This window comes from Microcaecilia unicolor, chromosome 2, assembly GCF_901765095.1.
Source record: "Microcaecilia unicolor chromosome 2, aMicUni1.1, whole genome shotgun sequence".
Taxonomy (NCBI): domain Eukaryota; kingdom Metazoa; phylum Chordata; class Amphibia; order Gymnophiona; family Siphonopidae; genus Microcaecilia; species Microcaecilia unicolor.
This window is the reverse complement of record NC_044032.1, coordinates 544,394,638-544,412,006: the sequence shown is the minus strand read 5'-3', so window position 1 is coordinate 544,412,006 and position 17,369 is coordinate 544,394,638. Positions and strand designations below refer to the sequence as shown.

Sequence of the window (17,369 nt, the reverse complement as noted above, 5' to 3'; positions counted from 1 at the left end):
CGCTGGACATGGGTGACTGCAGGGGGAGAGGAGGGTTGCTAGACATGGGTGGCTACAGGGGAGCCAAGGAAAACCTTGCTAGTGCCCGTATCATTTGTGTCAGAAATGGGCCTTTTTTACTAGTTAATAGCATAAAATGCTGCCAAGAACTAAAGTTGTACACATGGCTGAAAGCAAAGGGCCTTCAGCCAAACAGTAGTATGCCACAGATACTATGCAACTCAGCTTCATTTACACTGAAGACCTGTTCTTATGGTGCTAAGCATCATGTTATCCAGAAAACCGAATATCAGGCACACCAGACACACCAGATATCTCTACAAACATGAGTTTTCTGTATATACTGAACTACTGATCCTTGTTCAGTGTAAACGGAAATAAATATGCTGATATTTCATGTGCTTGGCTTCTGATGTTTCTGGGTTTGGTGTGTTGGCATTGGGAGCCTGCCAAAATTCTAGCACACCCAGTAACATTTTGTAAACTGTGTGAAATCAAACTAAGATATAATGCCATCAGACTTTAATTCGTTCTGCTCAGCCTGTTATAGAGTATGGCCTAAAGAAGAAAAATCAATCCCGAAGCTCCAGGGGTTTTAATTTTTTTTATTAAGATTTACAATTTTTATATTTGAATACATGCCGTAGAAAAAGGGGATTACAGTACCAGTATAATAATTAAAGAAAAACAATATCAAAGGAATTATTCCCAATAATTTCAACAAGCTCACATTACTGAGCAAAAGTGAGCCTACTTAATCAGAAAACTTAGATCAAAAGAAAATGCAGAAACATCTTGCTTATTACTAAGCCATATAGTAATTATAAAATAATTATAGCCAGTGATACTCCCCCACCCCCTTCACAGAGAAAAGAAAAATAGAGAATTAAGTTTTCCTATCTGACAGAACATTTTCCAGATGGGCAGGCTCATAGCAAACATACTTATTAAACATATGTAGGGAAATTTTAGAAAACAAATGCACCAAGTATAACCCTAACCTTCGTCAGTAGAAATGCTTCCTGCGCAACTGTCTAGATCTTGCCACATATTCCTATGGGCATCTACACAGCAAGCGCTAATTTTTAGCATGCACTAAAAATGCTAGCGCACCTTATTAAACAGGGCCCTAAGGTACAAAGTTTGAATGTTACATTTGAAGGCTACTCCACTTACCAGTGAGACTAGAATTCAGATCTCACTGACTCTTTGTGTCCTTGGACAAAACCACTCAACTCTCCATTGCCTAGGTATAAACTTAGATTGCTTTCCAGTACAGTAGGCGTTTCCTTGGAGGGCGTATTACTTGCTTTGAACTACCACTGTAAAGGCATGAGCTAACAGCAGGCTGAGAGCCAGGGAAACTAGGTTCAAATCCCACTGTGGCTTCTTGTGATCTTGGGCAAGTCACTGAACTCTCCAGGTATAAACCAGCCTGTAGGTCCCAGCCTCCTCCTTAGCTCCACTTTTGTGGAGAGGAACCCAGTAATTATAAGCCTCCTGGGACAGGAAAAATACCCTTTGTACTTTCATATAACTCACCTTGAACTACTGAGAAAGGCATGAACTAAATCCCAAACACCTTGATAATGTGTTTCCCCGTGTGAATGCTGTGGCATAAGGTATGCTGGTGCACACACTCACTGCAAATGTTGCATATAGAGGAGAGATCATAGCCAACTCTCTAATTAAACACTTCTCTTAGGTAGTAGATTTTGGTTAAATTTATAAAATCCTATTAAAATGCCCTAGGGTTCAAACTATAATCTGTAATTGGTATAATGACTTATGTCTGTAATTACCCATTGCTCATGTTCTATTCTTACTGTACACCGCCTTGAGTGAATTCCTTCCAAAAGGCGGTAAATAAATCCCAATAAATAAAATAAATAAATGTCACAGAATTTATGCTTTCCTTTGTAGTTTAACTGAAAGAGCTCAGCTACTGAAGAATGTCTTTAAGAAGAGCACTGTGAATTTGTACCGCTCAGAATCTATACAGCAGAACCTGCTCCGTAAGTGTTTTCTATTACTACCTTAGATAGTAACAGAAATAATTCATCGTGTTTTTTGCAATACATTTTGACCAGGCTGAACCCAGTGCCCTTCAGAGTCCTAACACTTGAGAAACATGCACCAGACCATCTGTCAGATGCATCTCTTGCCTAAAAGAAGAGTGTTTTGTTTGTTTGTTTTTAGTTTTAGTTTATTTTGTGGGGTGGGGGGAGGTGTTTGTATTTTTTATGTTTGTTTTTGTAAAATTTACTGCATGAAAACAGAAGGGAGTAGAATCCTTTTGAAATCTGGGCACTGGTTCAGTAACTACTTGTGTAATCTGCGTGTTTCAAACCTTGCAAATTATTTGCTGCTTTCATTTCTCATAATTTGGTGTCCTGCACTGTGTGGTTCGCTTAGGCAAAAATGGTTGAAAGGAAAACAAGGTAAACAAACTTTTTCTGAACCCAGGGAACACTGTAAGTAATACTCCAAAATATGAGTTATCTTTTAGTTATCTTATAGTATATTCTGCCCTGTTCTTAAGTAGGTCTATAATGTTGTAGCCTAAAGGTTAGAGGAGTGGACGGAGAACCAGTTTACTGCAGCTCATCGTGATGTTAGACAAGTCATTTAACCCCCATTTCTTCAGTTACAAATTTGAGCCCTTTTACTAAAACTTAGTGTGCGCTAAAGGACATTTAGCACACATTAAATGCTGTGTTTCCTATTTTATACCTGTGGGCCACGTGACACTTAGCATATGCTAATATCCGTTAGCGCACACTGAGTTTAGTAAAAGGGATCCTTAGATTGTTAGCCATCCAGGGACAGGAAAATACCTATTATACCCGAGTATAAATCGCATTGTGCTAAATCAAAAATCCATTCTCCTTATTTATGCATATAGGCATATAGGACTAGATTTTATATATCACGCCTAAAAATTCAGTGCCAAAATGAAATTTGCCTAAGCGCATTCTATAAAGTATGCCTCAATTTAGGCGTACTTTATAGAATAAGCCTACATTTCTGCACAGTTTATAGAATACACCAACCACCCATACGAGTGATTAAATTTAGTCGCAGACAGTTAAGCCAAGTAAAACCTGGTATACATGCCGACGCCTAAATTAGGCACAGACTGGGTGTAATCTAGAACATGCATAGATTTTAGAAACACCCACACCACACCCATGACCATACCCCCTCTTCAACTATGTGACTTAGAATTTACGTGCTGCACATTATAGAATATGCCTAGACAGTTCTGCGCATAAATTATAGTTAATGCCATTTAGTGTTACTAATTGCTTAATTGGCAATTAGCACCGCTTGGCTTGTTAACCAATTAACATGCGTACTGTTATGGAATACACCTCAATTTCCACGTAGAAATCTCAGTGCGATATATAGAATGTGGGGGTTGATGATGGGTTATAAGTACATAAGTAATACCACACTGGGAAAAGACCAAGGGTCCATTGAGCCCAGCATCCTGTCCACGACAGCGGCCAATCCAGGCCAAGGGCACCTGGCAAGCTTCCCAAACGTACAAACATTCTATACATGTTATTCCTGGATTGTGGATTTTTCCCAAGTCCATTAGTAGTAATTTATGGACTTGTCCTTTAGGAAACCGTCTAACCCCTTTTTAAACTCTGCTAAGCTAACCGCCTTTACCATGTTCTTTGGCAATGAATTCCAGAGTTTAATTATGCGTTGGATGAAGAAATATTTTCTCCGATTTTTTTAAATTTACTACCCTGTAGTTTCATCGCATGCCCCCTAGTCCTAGTATTTTTGGAAAGCGTGAACAGACGCTTCACATCCACCTGTTCCATTCCACTCATTATCACATTCTGCTCTCGAGATCTTTTCATTCATTTTCACCATTATTTTTTGTCACCTTTCATTAGCTGAAGAGCAATGTGTTCAACATAAACTTTGATGCTGTCCTACCAAGTTTTCATGTCCCTTAAGAAAACCATGCTGTATATGTGCAGTGCTTAAATTCAAGCAGTGTGTTTACTCCTAGCATCCAAAGTAATGCTGTGATCAAAAGGTGAACGTTTTCAGTGGGGTATGTGGCCTAACTTCCAGGAATGTGTAACACTGCGCGGAGCCTTTCTTGACCTCACAAATACAGAAGCAATAACTTGGGTGTTACAACTCCCTGGTGTCTCTAATTTATGCAGTCCTTTACTATAAAGGTTTAAGCCCAGTTTAAGAATTCAGTCCTAATGGTAATTTGAATGCTAATCATTAATGCTTTTCCTGTTTTGCTTCTCTAGATGGATATGCATTCTCTCAAGATGAAAATGGAATTGTTTCACAGTCTGAAGTGATCAGAGCATATGACACCACAAAGCAGAGACCAGACGAATGGTGAAGAAAGACAAACCACAGTACTTTAGTTAGACAAATTGTTAGATCTCTGCTAGGTTTTATAGACAAATCTTATCTTGGAGATTCTCAAGCATCTGTGGACAAAGTACTGTCTCATTGTAATGACATTAATACTGTGCAACTGTACTGTAACAAACCACTTCAACTTTTTAACAAATATTTCTTTGTTCTTTATTAAAGAGAGATCAAACTTTACCATGTAGCTCGTACAATTTCTAATTGGCAAGGAGGCTGTTTTAGACTTAATCATGTACCATAATTTCCAAGACAAGCAAGTAGCATGATTGCCTTTCAGCAAAATCAGTTGCAAATGTTGAATACTAAATATGTTTCATGAATTGCAAGCAAAAATCTTGGGTTTCAATGACATTTCAAAACCAGAAATGTTAGGAAATGAACTCCCCTCACTGCTTAAGAATTAAGTAAAAAAATGTTTTAGAGGTATAAAATAAATGTTTGCCAAAGAAATTTAGAAGTATTCTCATTTCCTCACTTGTCTGCAAATAGATCTAAATGAGGAAATTAATTTTCAGTCTCATTCCTGGGATCCGATGCTTGATTCTCCATACTTGTGAAAGAGCAAGAAGGCAGTGTTATGAATCTAATTCAGATTGCTCTTATGGAACATATTTTTAATTCATGACATGCTCCATCTCTGGCCTTATACATGCTTTTCTTTGTGGTCCTGGTTCTTCTGATCCCTTAAAAGATGTGTAAATTCAAAGTGCCTGCTTAGAGCTGATGCCTTCCCCTGCAGTGTGCTGTGTTTTCATTTGCAAACATCCAGTTTTGTTTCTCTTTGCTTGTATATAGTTTATTTACTTCTACTGTGTACATTCTTTCTCTGTGCTCATTCAGTAGTTTCCCAGGGCTGAGTTGTGATTGCACCCTTGAGCAAATACACTAAGTGTAAGAGATATTAGATCAGTTAGCTAGAAATTTTTTGTAATACTGGTTTTCATCAAGGAAGCGCCTATTTATCTATACAGAAGTTCAATTTCCTTACAAGAACAGCCAATTGCAAGAACTCCATTAGTCACTATCTTTGTTCATGTAAGGTTATCACTTACATGCATACAGTATAACCTTTAAGTCCTTTCCAACCTTTCCTGTTCGTTCTAATTCTGTTCTCTTTTTCTTTGTGATCTCAATAAATGTCCCAGATCCAAAACAAAAGCACAGCCCTCCAACTTTCCATTCTGTTATGTAAGAGCAGCATGAAGGTTTTTTCAAAGACAACATCCAAAAAAAGTTCAAATGCATAGTTGAAACCCCATTTTAAAATCTAGGATAGTGGTTTACCTATTTCACAAAAATCATGTACTCACTGGCAATTCAGTATAAAGGAGCAGTGATTTCTTTTGCTTTCCTCCAGAATATCTATGCAGAAATAAAACTATTTCATATTTATTTTTAATGTGATTCTACTTACACAGCTGGCATCCTTTTATAATATGCTGGTATACGCCATAAATCATCGTCATTTTACCTAAGAACCACTTTTATAATGGTGAAGAATTTTTAGTCTTGTCCTGAATATTAATTATCTTAAATGTTTAGTTTTTGGTAATGATGGAGAACCACCAGTATACAAAAAAATCTATTCACCTAAGCATATCACAGCAGACACCACAACAACTTTGAGACCACTCAGTTTGTCTTTTAACAAGTTGGCATTAACACTAGTTATGTCAAATAAAACTCAGTGCTTCATCGTTACTAAAACAAATTCATATCTACTGCATGTAATTAAATATATATTTTTAAAAAAGTGACTTTGTCAAAGGAATACTTGGTGTTGATTTGAACCCTCATATCTCACAGGACCCCCTGCCCTCAGTCTTACTGTTTAGTTCTGCTCATGCAGCTAGTATAAACCAGTGTCTTCTCTACTGGGCAAAGGTAACTTGTGATACAAATATGAGGCAGCTCTTAACTGTGCACAAGAAGGGTTTGGCACCCGTCTGCTGCTCATTTTATATTGGATAGTGATAGTGACACGGAAAGGCATTTCTACTTAATCTTTCCCTAGAAGCTGGTACCTTGAGATACATTTCTGTGGGATATGAGATACGTTAGCATTACCACTCTACTTCTCTGCGTGAAGCATCCAGTATACCTTAAGTTTTGATACAGTAGTGAAGCTCGTCAGCCTTTTTATCTGCTAAAAAGAACTGCTAATAAAGCCACAATTACTACAAAGTATAAAACAGTAAGTTAGATATTTATTCAGGAAACAATGAATACAATGAGCAGCTGATAGCTATTAAACCAGTCCATCATAAGAGTTTTTGGCCATTCCAACACACCATTAAAGGCTAAAATGCCCCTTTTAAACAGAAAGAATAGAAGTATTGACATTTTCAAAAATATTGATCTAGGAAAATAGAACAAGATTTTCTGAAGGCCAGTCAATACAGTCTGCCGCTAGTGGGGGTTTTTTAAGTTGATCCTAATTGCCTTTCTGTCATTTATATCCATAGGTGGTGTAACTATGTATGTGCTTTACTTATATTACTAACCTTATAAACGTTACTGACTGTACAGTCTTCCAGGTTCTAGAGGGTTTGAAAAATCTGAAGATCTGCCTTTGAGCAATGAGTTAAGCAGGCTTTTGTATGTCAGGGCTTTGATATGTCTTTTAAAGAAATCCTGTGCTAATGAAATCCATATACACAGAATAGATGTGCCAATGATGGTTAGCCAAGATATTTGCCAGAATACTGCTGCTTGTTTGATATCAGTCATTGACTGGAGGAGTAGCCTAATAGGTTGATGCAGCCTCCTGAGAATCAGGGGAACTGGGTTTGATTCCCACTGCAGCTCCTTGTGACTCTGGGAAAGTACAAAATAAGTACTTGTATACAGTATGTAAACCGCTTTGATTGTAACCACAGAAAGGCGGTATATCAAATCCCATAGGCAGTTTTAGAACTGTTCACATATATTGCCAGAATAGGGTGGGGTCTTACCAAGTTCCAGTAATTTAAAAAAAATGAGAGAAATTGTACACATGCTCTGTATATTTAGGGAATATTTTCTTTTTACCACATAATGATGTACTGCATCTATAATCATTTTAATCACACCTCAGGCAAATATATACCCCAGGAAGCTAAATTTTGGATGGTAAATATCGGGTGTAAAAATGCATTTGTACATGTCAAAAAGTGCTAGGCAAGTATGGGCTCTAATTTGTTTTTTTGTTGTAATCAAAATCTAATATCTGTAATGCAGACTATGAAAAAAACACACAGAGGCAAAAAAAAGACTTCAGATTCCCAGTGTAATTCTCTCAATTTTAGATCACACCGCTCCGCTCTGCCACTGGGTTTTTAATAGTTTAACCAATGCGGTTACAGGCGGGCATCCTCATTAGTCAAAAAATCCTCTTGTGTTGCTTTATAGCAAGTAATTAAACTTTAAATGTACAACTTTTGCACTTATCTTTTTACGCGGGCTTTCTTAGTAGGTTCGCTCTACAGCGAGCCCCTGTTTCGCATTCGCTTCATTAGGAGCTGAAACTTTGCTATTATCGCCCTGAAAACAAACACATGTTAGAGTTATACTGTGTATTAGCCTTCCTGCTCATATACTCACTTACATTTTTTTATTGTAATGTAAGTGTTTTTATTTTGCATCAAATCAATGTTAATTGTATTGATGAGAGTCCTAATGCCACAGTACAGCATTTTTGTATCCAAGCAGGAATTCTTCTTGATTTGGGGTTTACATTACAAAAGTAGAAGTAATTGTGTGTTCCATCTCTAAAGACATTAACTTTTGTTGTTGTTGTTATTGTTGTTGAATTAAAGCAGTGTCGTTGAAATAACATAATAGAATTTACCAAGTTAGTTCTCCAAAGGCTTATCCGCCTGAAAAGAAATTTTAGTAAGTCTGGTTTCCTTTGGTCACCTTAAAAAAAACAGCATCTATGATTTATTATAGTTATTACTTTCATAAAAGTAAAATGTATGGATAAAGCTGACATCTGAAAACTCATACATGCTTGTAAAATCTAGGGTGCCGTTTTGCTGAGGAATAATATCCCTTACACTTAATGAAATGTGCGTCACTTTTGATTAGCCTTGCCTGTTGCTCTACTCCATTTCAATTTTGTGTAACTATTAAGCAGAACTGTAGATTGCTGAAAGTATGAGCTTTCCCTATTTTGGGACACTGAATCATTTTGCATTACTTGAGTGAACGCAGCTGCGCTTTTTGATTGAATGTATCTGTTCTGTCTGCACCAGTCAGTATTTTATAGGTAGGGCTATTCTGAGCTTGGGCATGGCTCTTGTAAACCTTGTCACTTCTTTCAGCTTTCCCCTCTTGTTTCGTAGGCTACATGCAGGCATTACAGTGTTCTGTTTGCAGATACGTTAGTCGATATTCGTAAATGCTTGGATGTTAACTGTCTGTAACCCACCAGAGGGGGATTATCTCCACCACTGACACTTACTTGGTAGCATATCGGCCTTGTTTAAAATATAGCGAGAATCTGTACCCCTCACTTCAATTTTGCATCGCTGTTTAGTTGTTTCACTCTAGGGGCCAAGGACGGACGAATCCACCCAGCCTTCTATAATTTGAACTGTAAATTTGTGATTCACAGTATTGAAATGTTGAGTAATGTTGGAACTATGTTGTTGTTCTAGAAGCCATATATGCAGACCTATTGTGTGTTATCGTCCTTTCAAACTAATTTGTATGCTTAGTTATTTCAGTGTTCCTTGGTTTAAAAAAAAAAAACTCAAGCTGGACAGCTACTGTGTAAATGCAAAGTCTACATTAGAGGTTAGATAGAATTTCCCAGCCCTGCTCACCATGGCTGCAGAAAGTTTTGTGGAGATTTGTGACGCTGCATGACTGCAGTTTTGAATTTATTGATGGTATTTTCCCTCAGGATGTTGTTTTAAAACTTGACGTAAAATGCACTGTTCTTAAATAATTCTTTAACTTTTCCTAACGCATTCAGTTACATGTAATGTTATGTACCATTGGCATTTCCTGAATGTGCATGGTTTGAGCTGCAAATTTTAAATGTTTTTGTCTTTTAATTGTTTGAAAGAAAATCGAATAAACTTTGAACATTAAATAACAAAAATGTGGCACAGAGGATTTCATTCACACTGTGCAATACACTGGTGCACTGGGATCCGTGACAGGCTGAGACCCATTTCCGTCCGAAAGAGGAGGAGGAAAATGTAAGGGTGTAAAATTATGTGAGGAACAACTGTATAACCTTGCATGCAAATCACTTTTGGAATTTAGGTGGTTATATGGCCCTTTTCGGGGGGGGGGGGGGGTGGTACATAATGCTGTTAAAATCCAGATGTGAAAGTTTTTGGGAACTAGAATCTTTTACAGTGGGACAAAGTGCAACACTTTCCGATCTCAAAATTTACCAGAAGCAAATTGCGAGAAACGTTCATACTAAAGTTCAAAAAAATCTGACAATAGCTGGTTATACTATTTCTTATTTTAAGTTGCAATTCCCCTTTGCCGTGATGCAGTCACACCTGCAGATGTTTATTGTAGCAGTACATACTATCTGCTGCTCAGACTTATTTATCGGTGAGAAGTTCAGCAACAACAGTGGTTTCATTGCATTTCTGAAGAGACTCTACACAGACATCATAAATAGTCACTGGAGTTTCTTTCGCACCTGCGTACGCCGGTCTTGTTTCTCTTGTTACATAATTATTAACTCTTCAATTGTTACTAAACTGCAATTTAAACAGGTTTTACATCAGACATTTCTCTTATGAAGCTTTTGGCAGGGAGAACAGGAAATTCCAGGGCAACGTTATTTAGCTTGACTTCCAGACTGGTTTTTCAGAATTTTTTTTTATTTCCGTTCCTGGGACGGCATTGAGGGTTGGGATTTATTTTCATTAAAGTTTTACCTATTTGGTTGCCGGCTAAAATTACGACCGTCCATCCTGCGGTTATGGGCTTGACGTTTTCAGCACATAGTATGGTTACTTGTCATAAAAGCCCTCGAGGTATCAAAGTTATATAAACTATTGGCATTTGCTTCCTTCTCAATTTCTGGGTTTTAGTTAATGCTCGCCATAAAAAGGTGGGGGGGGGGCGGAATTGGAGAAGGCAATTAAAAGTACATACACAAAGAAATGATAAAATAATTTTAAAAATGGTCCAGGAACCTGTGGTGTTAATGTAATTTTGCATTTTTTTAATACATTGGAAAAACAACAAAGAAATTTTGAACTAGAAAAATAAGACCAGTAAATCGTTTCGTTAGTCTTGTTAAACCTGAGCCCGAAACCGTTTTTTTTAGTTTGATTTATAAAACTCATTTTCAAAATTGATATCGCATGAGAACTTTATTCGAGGGGTGGGGGTCCAAAGGCACTTGTTAGCTATTTATTTCTCTTTTCTAGGAAAGCATCTAAGAATAGTTATGTTAAATTGTTGTAATAGGCTGTAACATTGAGTGACCCTATTTTCATTCCAACCCTGCCTTTCCAGGAGACCTCACTCAATGAAAGGTTCTTTGTGCAAAGATCGGAACCTCTTTCAGCAGACAAAATATTTACTTAGCAATCCAAATAGGAAACATAACATACTTGAAAATACCAGTTTCTGATGATCGCCTTTAGTGCACTTCCCCAAAAATGTTTATTTCAACCACATCACTTAATTAACATTAAAACGTAATACACTAAATTGTCATGTCAAAGTACAGTAAATATATTTTTAAATTACCGACATTTTTTATATTTTTACATTCCTAATTTTTTTTTTTTTTTTTACAGATATAGAACTTTTTAAGACCCTGTTCTCTAGTTTCTGTAAATGTTATGGAACATGAAGCCTGGAATAAATATACAAAAGTGAAGTTGTTCGACATATTAAGAAGCTAAAAATCTATGAATTAATTTATGGTAGTTCATACTTCTCTAGGTACGCTTTGTATTTCATACCTTTTGTATGATTAATTATTGAACATCATCGAAAATGCAAATGTAATAGCTAAGCTAACTGCAGTTATGAATAAATCATATGATTCCTCTTCAAGGTGATTGTTCAACCTGTCCTGCATCTTCAACAGAGACCGCTCTTATTATTTTTTTTTTTTTAAATAATAAGTGTGCTGCCAATATTTCTGCACTTTTTTTTTAAGTTCTACAAAATCTGTGCATTTCAAACGCACTCCTCCATTTGGAACAAAAGCTGCCAATGTTTCCAATTAACTATTCTCCAGAGGTGCCGCCTCGGAGCTATACCCGCTCTCTGCAATCGCAGCAGGTCCAGGCAGAAGCAGGCCGAATCCTATGGCTTTCCTTGATACGTCTCCATTTTCAGCTCTGGCCGAAATCCTGGCAGTTTTTGGCCGGCTCTGTGGATAGAGGATAGAAGTACTGAGCCGGCAGTAAGAAGGCTGGCGGCTGTGCCTGCAAGCAGCCCACGGTGTAGGGCGGGGGCGGAGTGGACACCAGGCAGCCGGACTCGGGGCGAGAGAAGGAGAAGCTACGGCTGGATCCCCCGGCTGAGCTGCTGCTGGTGGCCGTGCTGGACTGGCGGGATGGAGCCCGCAGGTTGCCGGAGGTCAGGATCATGGGCAAGGTCTCGGGCTGATGATAGCCCCGCAAAGAGAAGCGCAGAGAAGGCTGCTGAGGGGCCGGGAGCTGCTGCTGCTGTTGCTGCTGCTGCTGGCAGCTTTCTTTAGGTCTTAGACAGGTGCAGCAATAAATAGCCACCAGGGAGCCGACAATAATGAAGGCTACGAAGATTGATCCCACGATCAGGAACGGTACATAGACTGGCTCTGCAACAGAAAGAAAAAAAAAAGATTTCAACAATGTTTGTCTCGGTGTAGCCTATCTAAAATCAGCACATTGTAATTCTCATTTTCTCATTATTATGCTCGGGGTTCAAAAACTTTTTTGTCAGCATAGGTGACCGAATAACACAGCAAAAACTTAGCTAATGAAGCAAACAAACATTTCACTTATGGTAGATAAAATGCTCTAACAGAAGTTAAGGAATACTGCCGCCTAGAAGGGGAAAAATATTCTAAAAACCTTTGTACATCTTGTCATGCACTAAAGTTCCACTTTAGCAGGGCTAGTCCAAGGGGATTCAGCAAAAAAGGCAAAACAGCCCCTCCCAATTAACTGTCAAGCCCTTAACATCTCTTTTCTAAGATACTGATAATTAAACTCTATATCATAATCACACTAACACCAGCTCTCTAATGACAATCCTATAAAAATGTATAACCGGGCAATGGATACCTTTTGCTTTCCTTTTGTACACATACAATGAAAGCAATTTCAAAATGTCATTTACCTTGGTAAATGGGATATTTGAAAATTTCACACCACCCTATGGGGAAAAGCACTGCTATTAGCTCTTTTATATCGTACAGAGAGATATACTATTCTCTTTGCAAATAACATATATACGAAATCTTAGCTATGAAATGTTCTTCACTAAACCTAACCTAGAGTATCAATGGTTCCGCACAGCACAAAAGCCATCAGTCTAGTACAGGAGGACAGGATGATACATGGCATGTATATGAAAATAAAGTTCTGATGTATTTATTCATTCATTTATTTTCAAAACTTTTATACCATCTACACCTAAGCAGCTTATATGAAACAAAGCTTTATAACAACGACGCTAACATCACAAAACTCATAGTTAACATAGTAAATGATGGCAGATAAAGACCTGTACGGTCCATCCAGTCTGCCCAACAAGATAAACTCATTTTACATGGTATGTGATACTTTATATGTATACTCAAGTTTGATTTTTCCTTGCCTTTCTCAGGGCACAGACCATAAAAGTCTGCCCAGCACTGTTCTTGAACTTTCCATATCCAGTTACGATCAGGGTGTAGACAGTAGAAGTCTGCCCAGCACCGGTTTTGCTTCTCAATTACCGGCATTGCCACCCAATCTCTGCTAAGATTCCATAGATCCATTCCTTCTAAACAGGATTCCTTTGTGTCTATCCCACGCATATTTGAATTCCATTACCATTTATATATTTATTTGTTACATTTGTACCCCACATTTTCCCACCTATTTGCAGGCTCAATGTGGCTTACATAGTGCCCTAGAGGCTGTTGCCAGTGCGGTTGGTAACTGATACAAAGTTATATTGTGATCAGGTGAGGTAGGTTTGGATCAGGTATCAAGGGGTCGAAAGAGGTGAAAAATATAAATTGTCCAGTGCGATCATTAGTTATGCTGTGTCGCTGGTTGCTGTGATTTTATGTTGGATCGTTGGGATAGGCTTTTTTGAATAGGTGAGTCTTGAGTGATTTTCTGAAGTCTAAGTGGTCATGGATTGTTCTCACTGTATTTGGAAGTCCGTTCCATAGTTGTGTGCTTATGTAGGAGAAGTTGGATGTGTAGGTTGTTTTGTATTTTAGTCTGTTACAGTTTGGATAATGTAGGTTTAGGTATGATCTTGATGATCTGATACTGTTTCTGGTTGGTAGATCTATTAGGTCTGTCATGTAACCTGGTACTACACCGTAGTATCTCCACCACCTCCTGTGGGAGGGCATTCCATGTATCTACCACCCTTTCTGTGAAAAAATACTTCCTGACATTACTCCTGAGTCTGCCCCCCTTCAACCTCAATTCATGTCCTCTAGTTCTACCACCTTCCCGTCTCCAGAAAAGGTTCATTTGCGGATTAATACCTTTCAAACATTTGAACATCTGTATCATGTCACCCCTGTTTCTCCTTTCCTCCAAGGTATCCATGTTCAGGTTGGCAAGTCTCTCCTCGTACGGTTTGCAATGCAAATCCCATACCATTTTTATAGCTTTTCTTTGCACCGCTTCCAGTCTTTTCACATCTTTCACAAGATACGGACTCCAAAACTGAACATAATACTCCAAGTGGGGCCTCACCAACGACTTGTAGAGGGGCATCAGCATCTCCTTTCTTCTGCTGGCTATACCCCTCTCTATGCAGCCTAGCATCCTTCTGGCCACGGCCATCACCTTGTCACATTGTTTCTTCACCTTCATATCCTCTGACACCAACACCCCAAGGTCTCTCTCCTGAGTCGAACTTACTAATACCTCCCCTCCTATTCAGTATCTCTCTTTTGGGTTTCTGCACCTTAAGTGCATCACTCTGCCCTTCTTGGCATTAAATTTTAACTGATCTCAATACATTACTCAGTACTACATCAATATTTTAACCCTCAAAATTTCCGTATAAAATTTTTATGAAAATAATGTGCACAGTTCATACCCATTCCAACCATTATATCCCCAAGGGAATATGTGGCAGAGTCATAGCTGAAACCATCATAGCACATTAGGTGTTCTGAATCCCACACAAAGTATGTACGTACACTGTTCTTAAACTAATTCAATTATATATCGACTGAGTCTCCAGGCCTTTACACAGCCCTTAACACAGTCTGTTATTTCAACTGCGTTTATACAGATTATACTTCCTACCTTAATGCTTCCCACTCTGAAGTATAAACGCAGCACCTGTACAATATACCAATTAGTAATGATACTCTGAAACCCTAAGTGCTTAGACCATTCACCACAAGGCGGTTCCTAATAGCCACCTCAATTATATATGCCCTGCATAATACTTTATAACCCTTCATGACCCTCCCATACAGATTCCAACCCCACATACACATTTAATTACCCCATGTACTCACAAACATTACTAATACAGACAATTATACACAGAGTCACTATTGTAAATATATGCAGAGTTTATCCAGAGTTTTTATTTCCCTTGGGGATAACCTCTCATGTGATAAGTGCTCCCAGCAAACTGCTCCTATACAGACTGTGTTAAGGGCTGTGTACAGGGCTGGAGACTCCGTCGATATATAATTGAATTAGTGTAAGAACAGTGTATGTTCCATATCACAATCCCCACTATTGAGAATGCAGCAGCTCTTGTATCACAATAATGTGTTTTGACAAAGGCACCCAATGACAACCTCATTGCATTCTCTGATCTTAGGGACCTTCCTGTTTGATACACTGAAAATGGAGCAAGCAAATACACAGCTTCATGTACAGAACATAAAACTTTGAACTGTACTCTAAACTGGATAGGCAACCAATGGAAATGCTTCAAATTTGGTGTTATATGAGTAGACCTTGATACATCAACCACAATCCTAGCAGCAGTATTTTGTACTATCTGCAATGCTTTAATCCTAGCCTTAGACAGACCAAAATACAAGCCATTGCAGTAATCCAACCGAGATGACACCATGCCTTTAGTAAGTCAGTTAGCCTGAACATTGCATTCTACTATCTGCACTTCTTATACTGATAGTTCATCCTTCTGGTCAGCTATGTGTACTGGTGTGCATTTTGCATGACCACATTCACTGGTTTATTTACACCATCCCCCAAATTCTGTATAGCTCACCCAAAGTTAGATGCAGAATTTTGGATGCGGAATGCAACTGGCAAAATTGGAGATATCAATAATTGACCTTAAGCGATAATTGGCACTAATTACTGATTACCTACATATCTGCCTTGCACCCCTATTCTATAACCTTCGCACCTAATTCATCTCATGTGCAACTTCAAAGGGGGTGTGGCCAAGGGAAGGTCATGGGCCTTCCCAGGAATTAGACATGGAGTTCTAAAGCAGTGTTTCCCAAGTCTGGTCCTGGAGTATCCCTTGCCAGTTAGAATATCCACAATGAATATGCATGAACTTGATTTGCATACACTGCCTTCATTATATGCAAATCTCTTTCATGCGTATTCATTGTGAATATCCTGAAAACCTGTCTGGCAAGGGGTACTCCAGGACCAGACTTAGGAAACACTGTTCTAAAATACTTCCATTTCTTTGCCTGACAGTAGTTAGGTGTAAATGCTGGCCCCTAATGTTAGGCATAAAAATGGCTTAAGCTACTATTCAACAAAGCCTTTATAGAATTTGCGCTTAGCATGCATCATCCTAGGGCCTAACTTTGGGCACCATTTACTGAATCTACCACCATCTGTGTAGTCTGCTATGGTATTAGATAGCAAAGCAAGAAGGTCCATCAAGTCCAGTATTCTGTTTCAACACTGACCAAGCCTGATCAGAAGTACCTGCTAAGATCCTAAAAAGTAGCTAGATCCCACACTGATTCCTAAGGCAGTGTTTGCCAAGTTGGTCCTAGAGTACCCCCTTTCCAGTCAGTTTTTCAGGATATCCACAATGAATATGCATGAAAGAGATTTGCATATAACGGAGGCAGTGTATGCAAATCACTTTCATGCATATTCATTGTGGCTAGCTACACCACCTGCTTTTACCACAATTTTCAGCCATGAAATCCAGAGCATAATTACTGAGTGCAAAAATATTTTTTCAAATTTGTTTTAAATGTACTACTTAACTTCATAGTGTGTTCCCAGTCTTTGTACTTTTTGAAAGCGAAAACAATCAATTTGCATTTGTCTGTTCTACTCCACTCAGGATTTTATAGACTTATCATATCTCCCCTCAGCCTTTTCCAAGCTGAACAGCCATAATCACTTTAGCCTTTCTTCAAAGGGCAGATATTTCATCTTCTATAGTTTTGGTATCCCTTCTCTGTCTTTTCTAATTCTGCTATAAGCTTTTTAGATACAAGGAGAAGAATTGCATACGATAAAGACAATATTAGTTTGTGGATTAGGAATTGGTTATTGGATAGAAAACTGAGGGTAGGAGGGTTAAATGGCCATTTTTCTCAGTGAAGGAGGGTGAATAGTGGAGGGATCTGTACTGAGGCCGGTGCTATTTAACATATGTACAAATGATCTGGAAATCAGAACAAGTGAGACAAATTTGCAGATGACACAAAACTATTCAACGTTGATAAAACACATATAGACTATGAAAAATTGAAGGAAGACCTTAGGAAAGTGGAAGACTGGGCATCCAAATGGCAGATGAAATTTAATGTGGATAAATGCAAAGTGATGCACATT

At 38.3% G+C, this 17,369-nt stretch overlaps 2 protein-coding genes across 2 annotated transcripts in view; one reads left to right on the top strand and one right to left on the bottom strand.

Moving 5' to 3' along the window:
- ATP8A1 (ATPase phospholipid transporting 8A1) overlaps positions 1 to 6,851 on the top strand; it is a 649,985-nt gene extending 643,134 nt beyond the window's left edge. Inside the window, 2 exon segments of the mRNA XM_030191344.1 lie at positions 1,924 to 2,015; positions 4,290 to 6,851. Of these exon segments, the coding sequence (XP_030047204.1) occupies positions 1,924 to 2,015; positions 4,290 to 4,387 (190 nt within the window). The 3' untranslated portion in view covers positions 4,388 to 6,851.
- Positions 6,852 to 11,165: 4,314 nt separating this feature from the next.
- SHISA3 (shisa family member 3) overlaps positions 11,166 to 17,369 on the bottom strand; it is a 48,938-nt gene continuing 42,734 nt past the window's right edge. Inside the window, exon 2 of the mRNA XM_030192624.1 lies at positions 11,166 to 12,199. Within this exon, the coding sequence (XP_030048484.1) occupies positions 11,733 to 12,199 (467 nt within the window). The 3' untranslated portion in view covers positions 11,166 to 11,732. The remainder of the gene's footprint in view (positions 12,200 to 17,369) is intronic.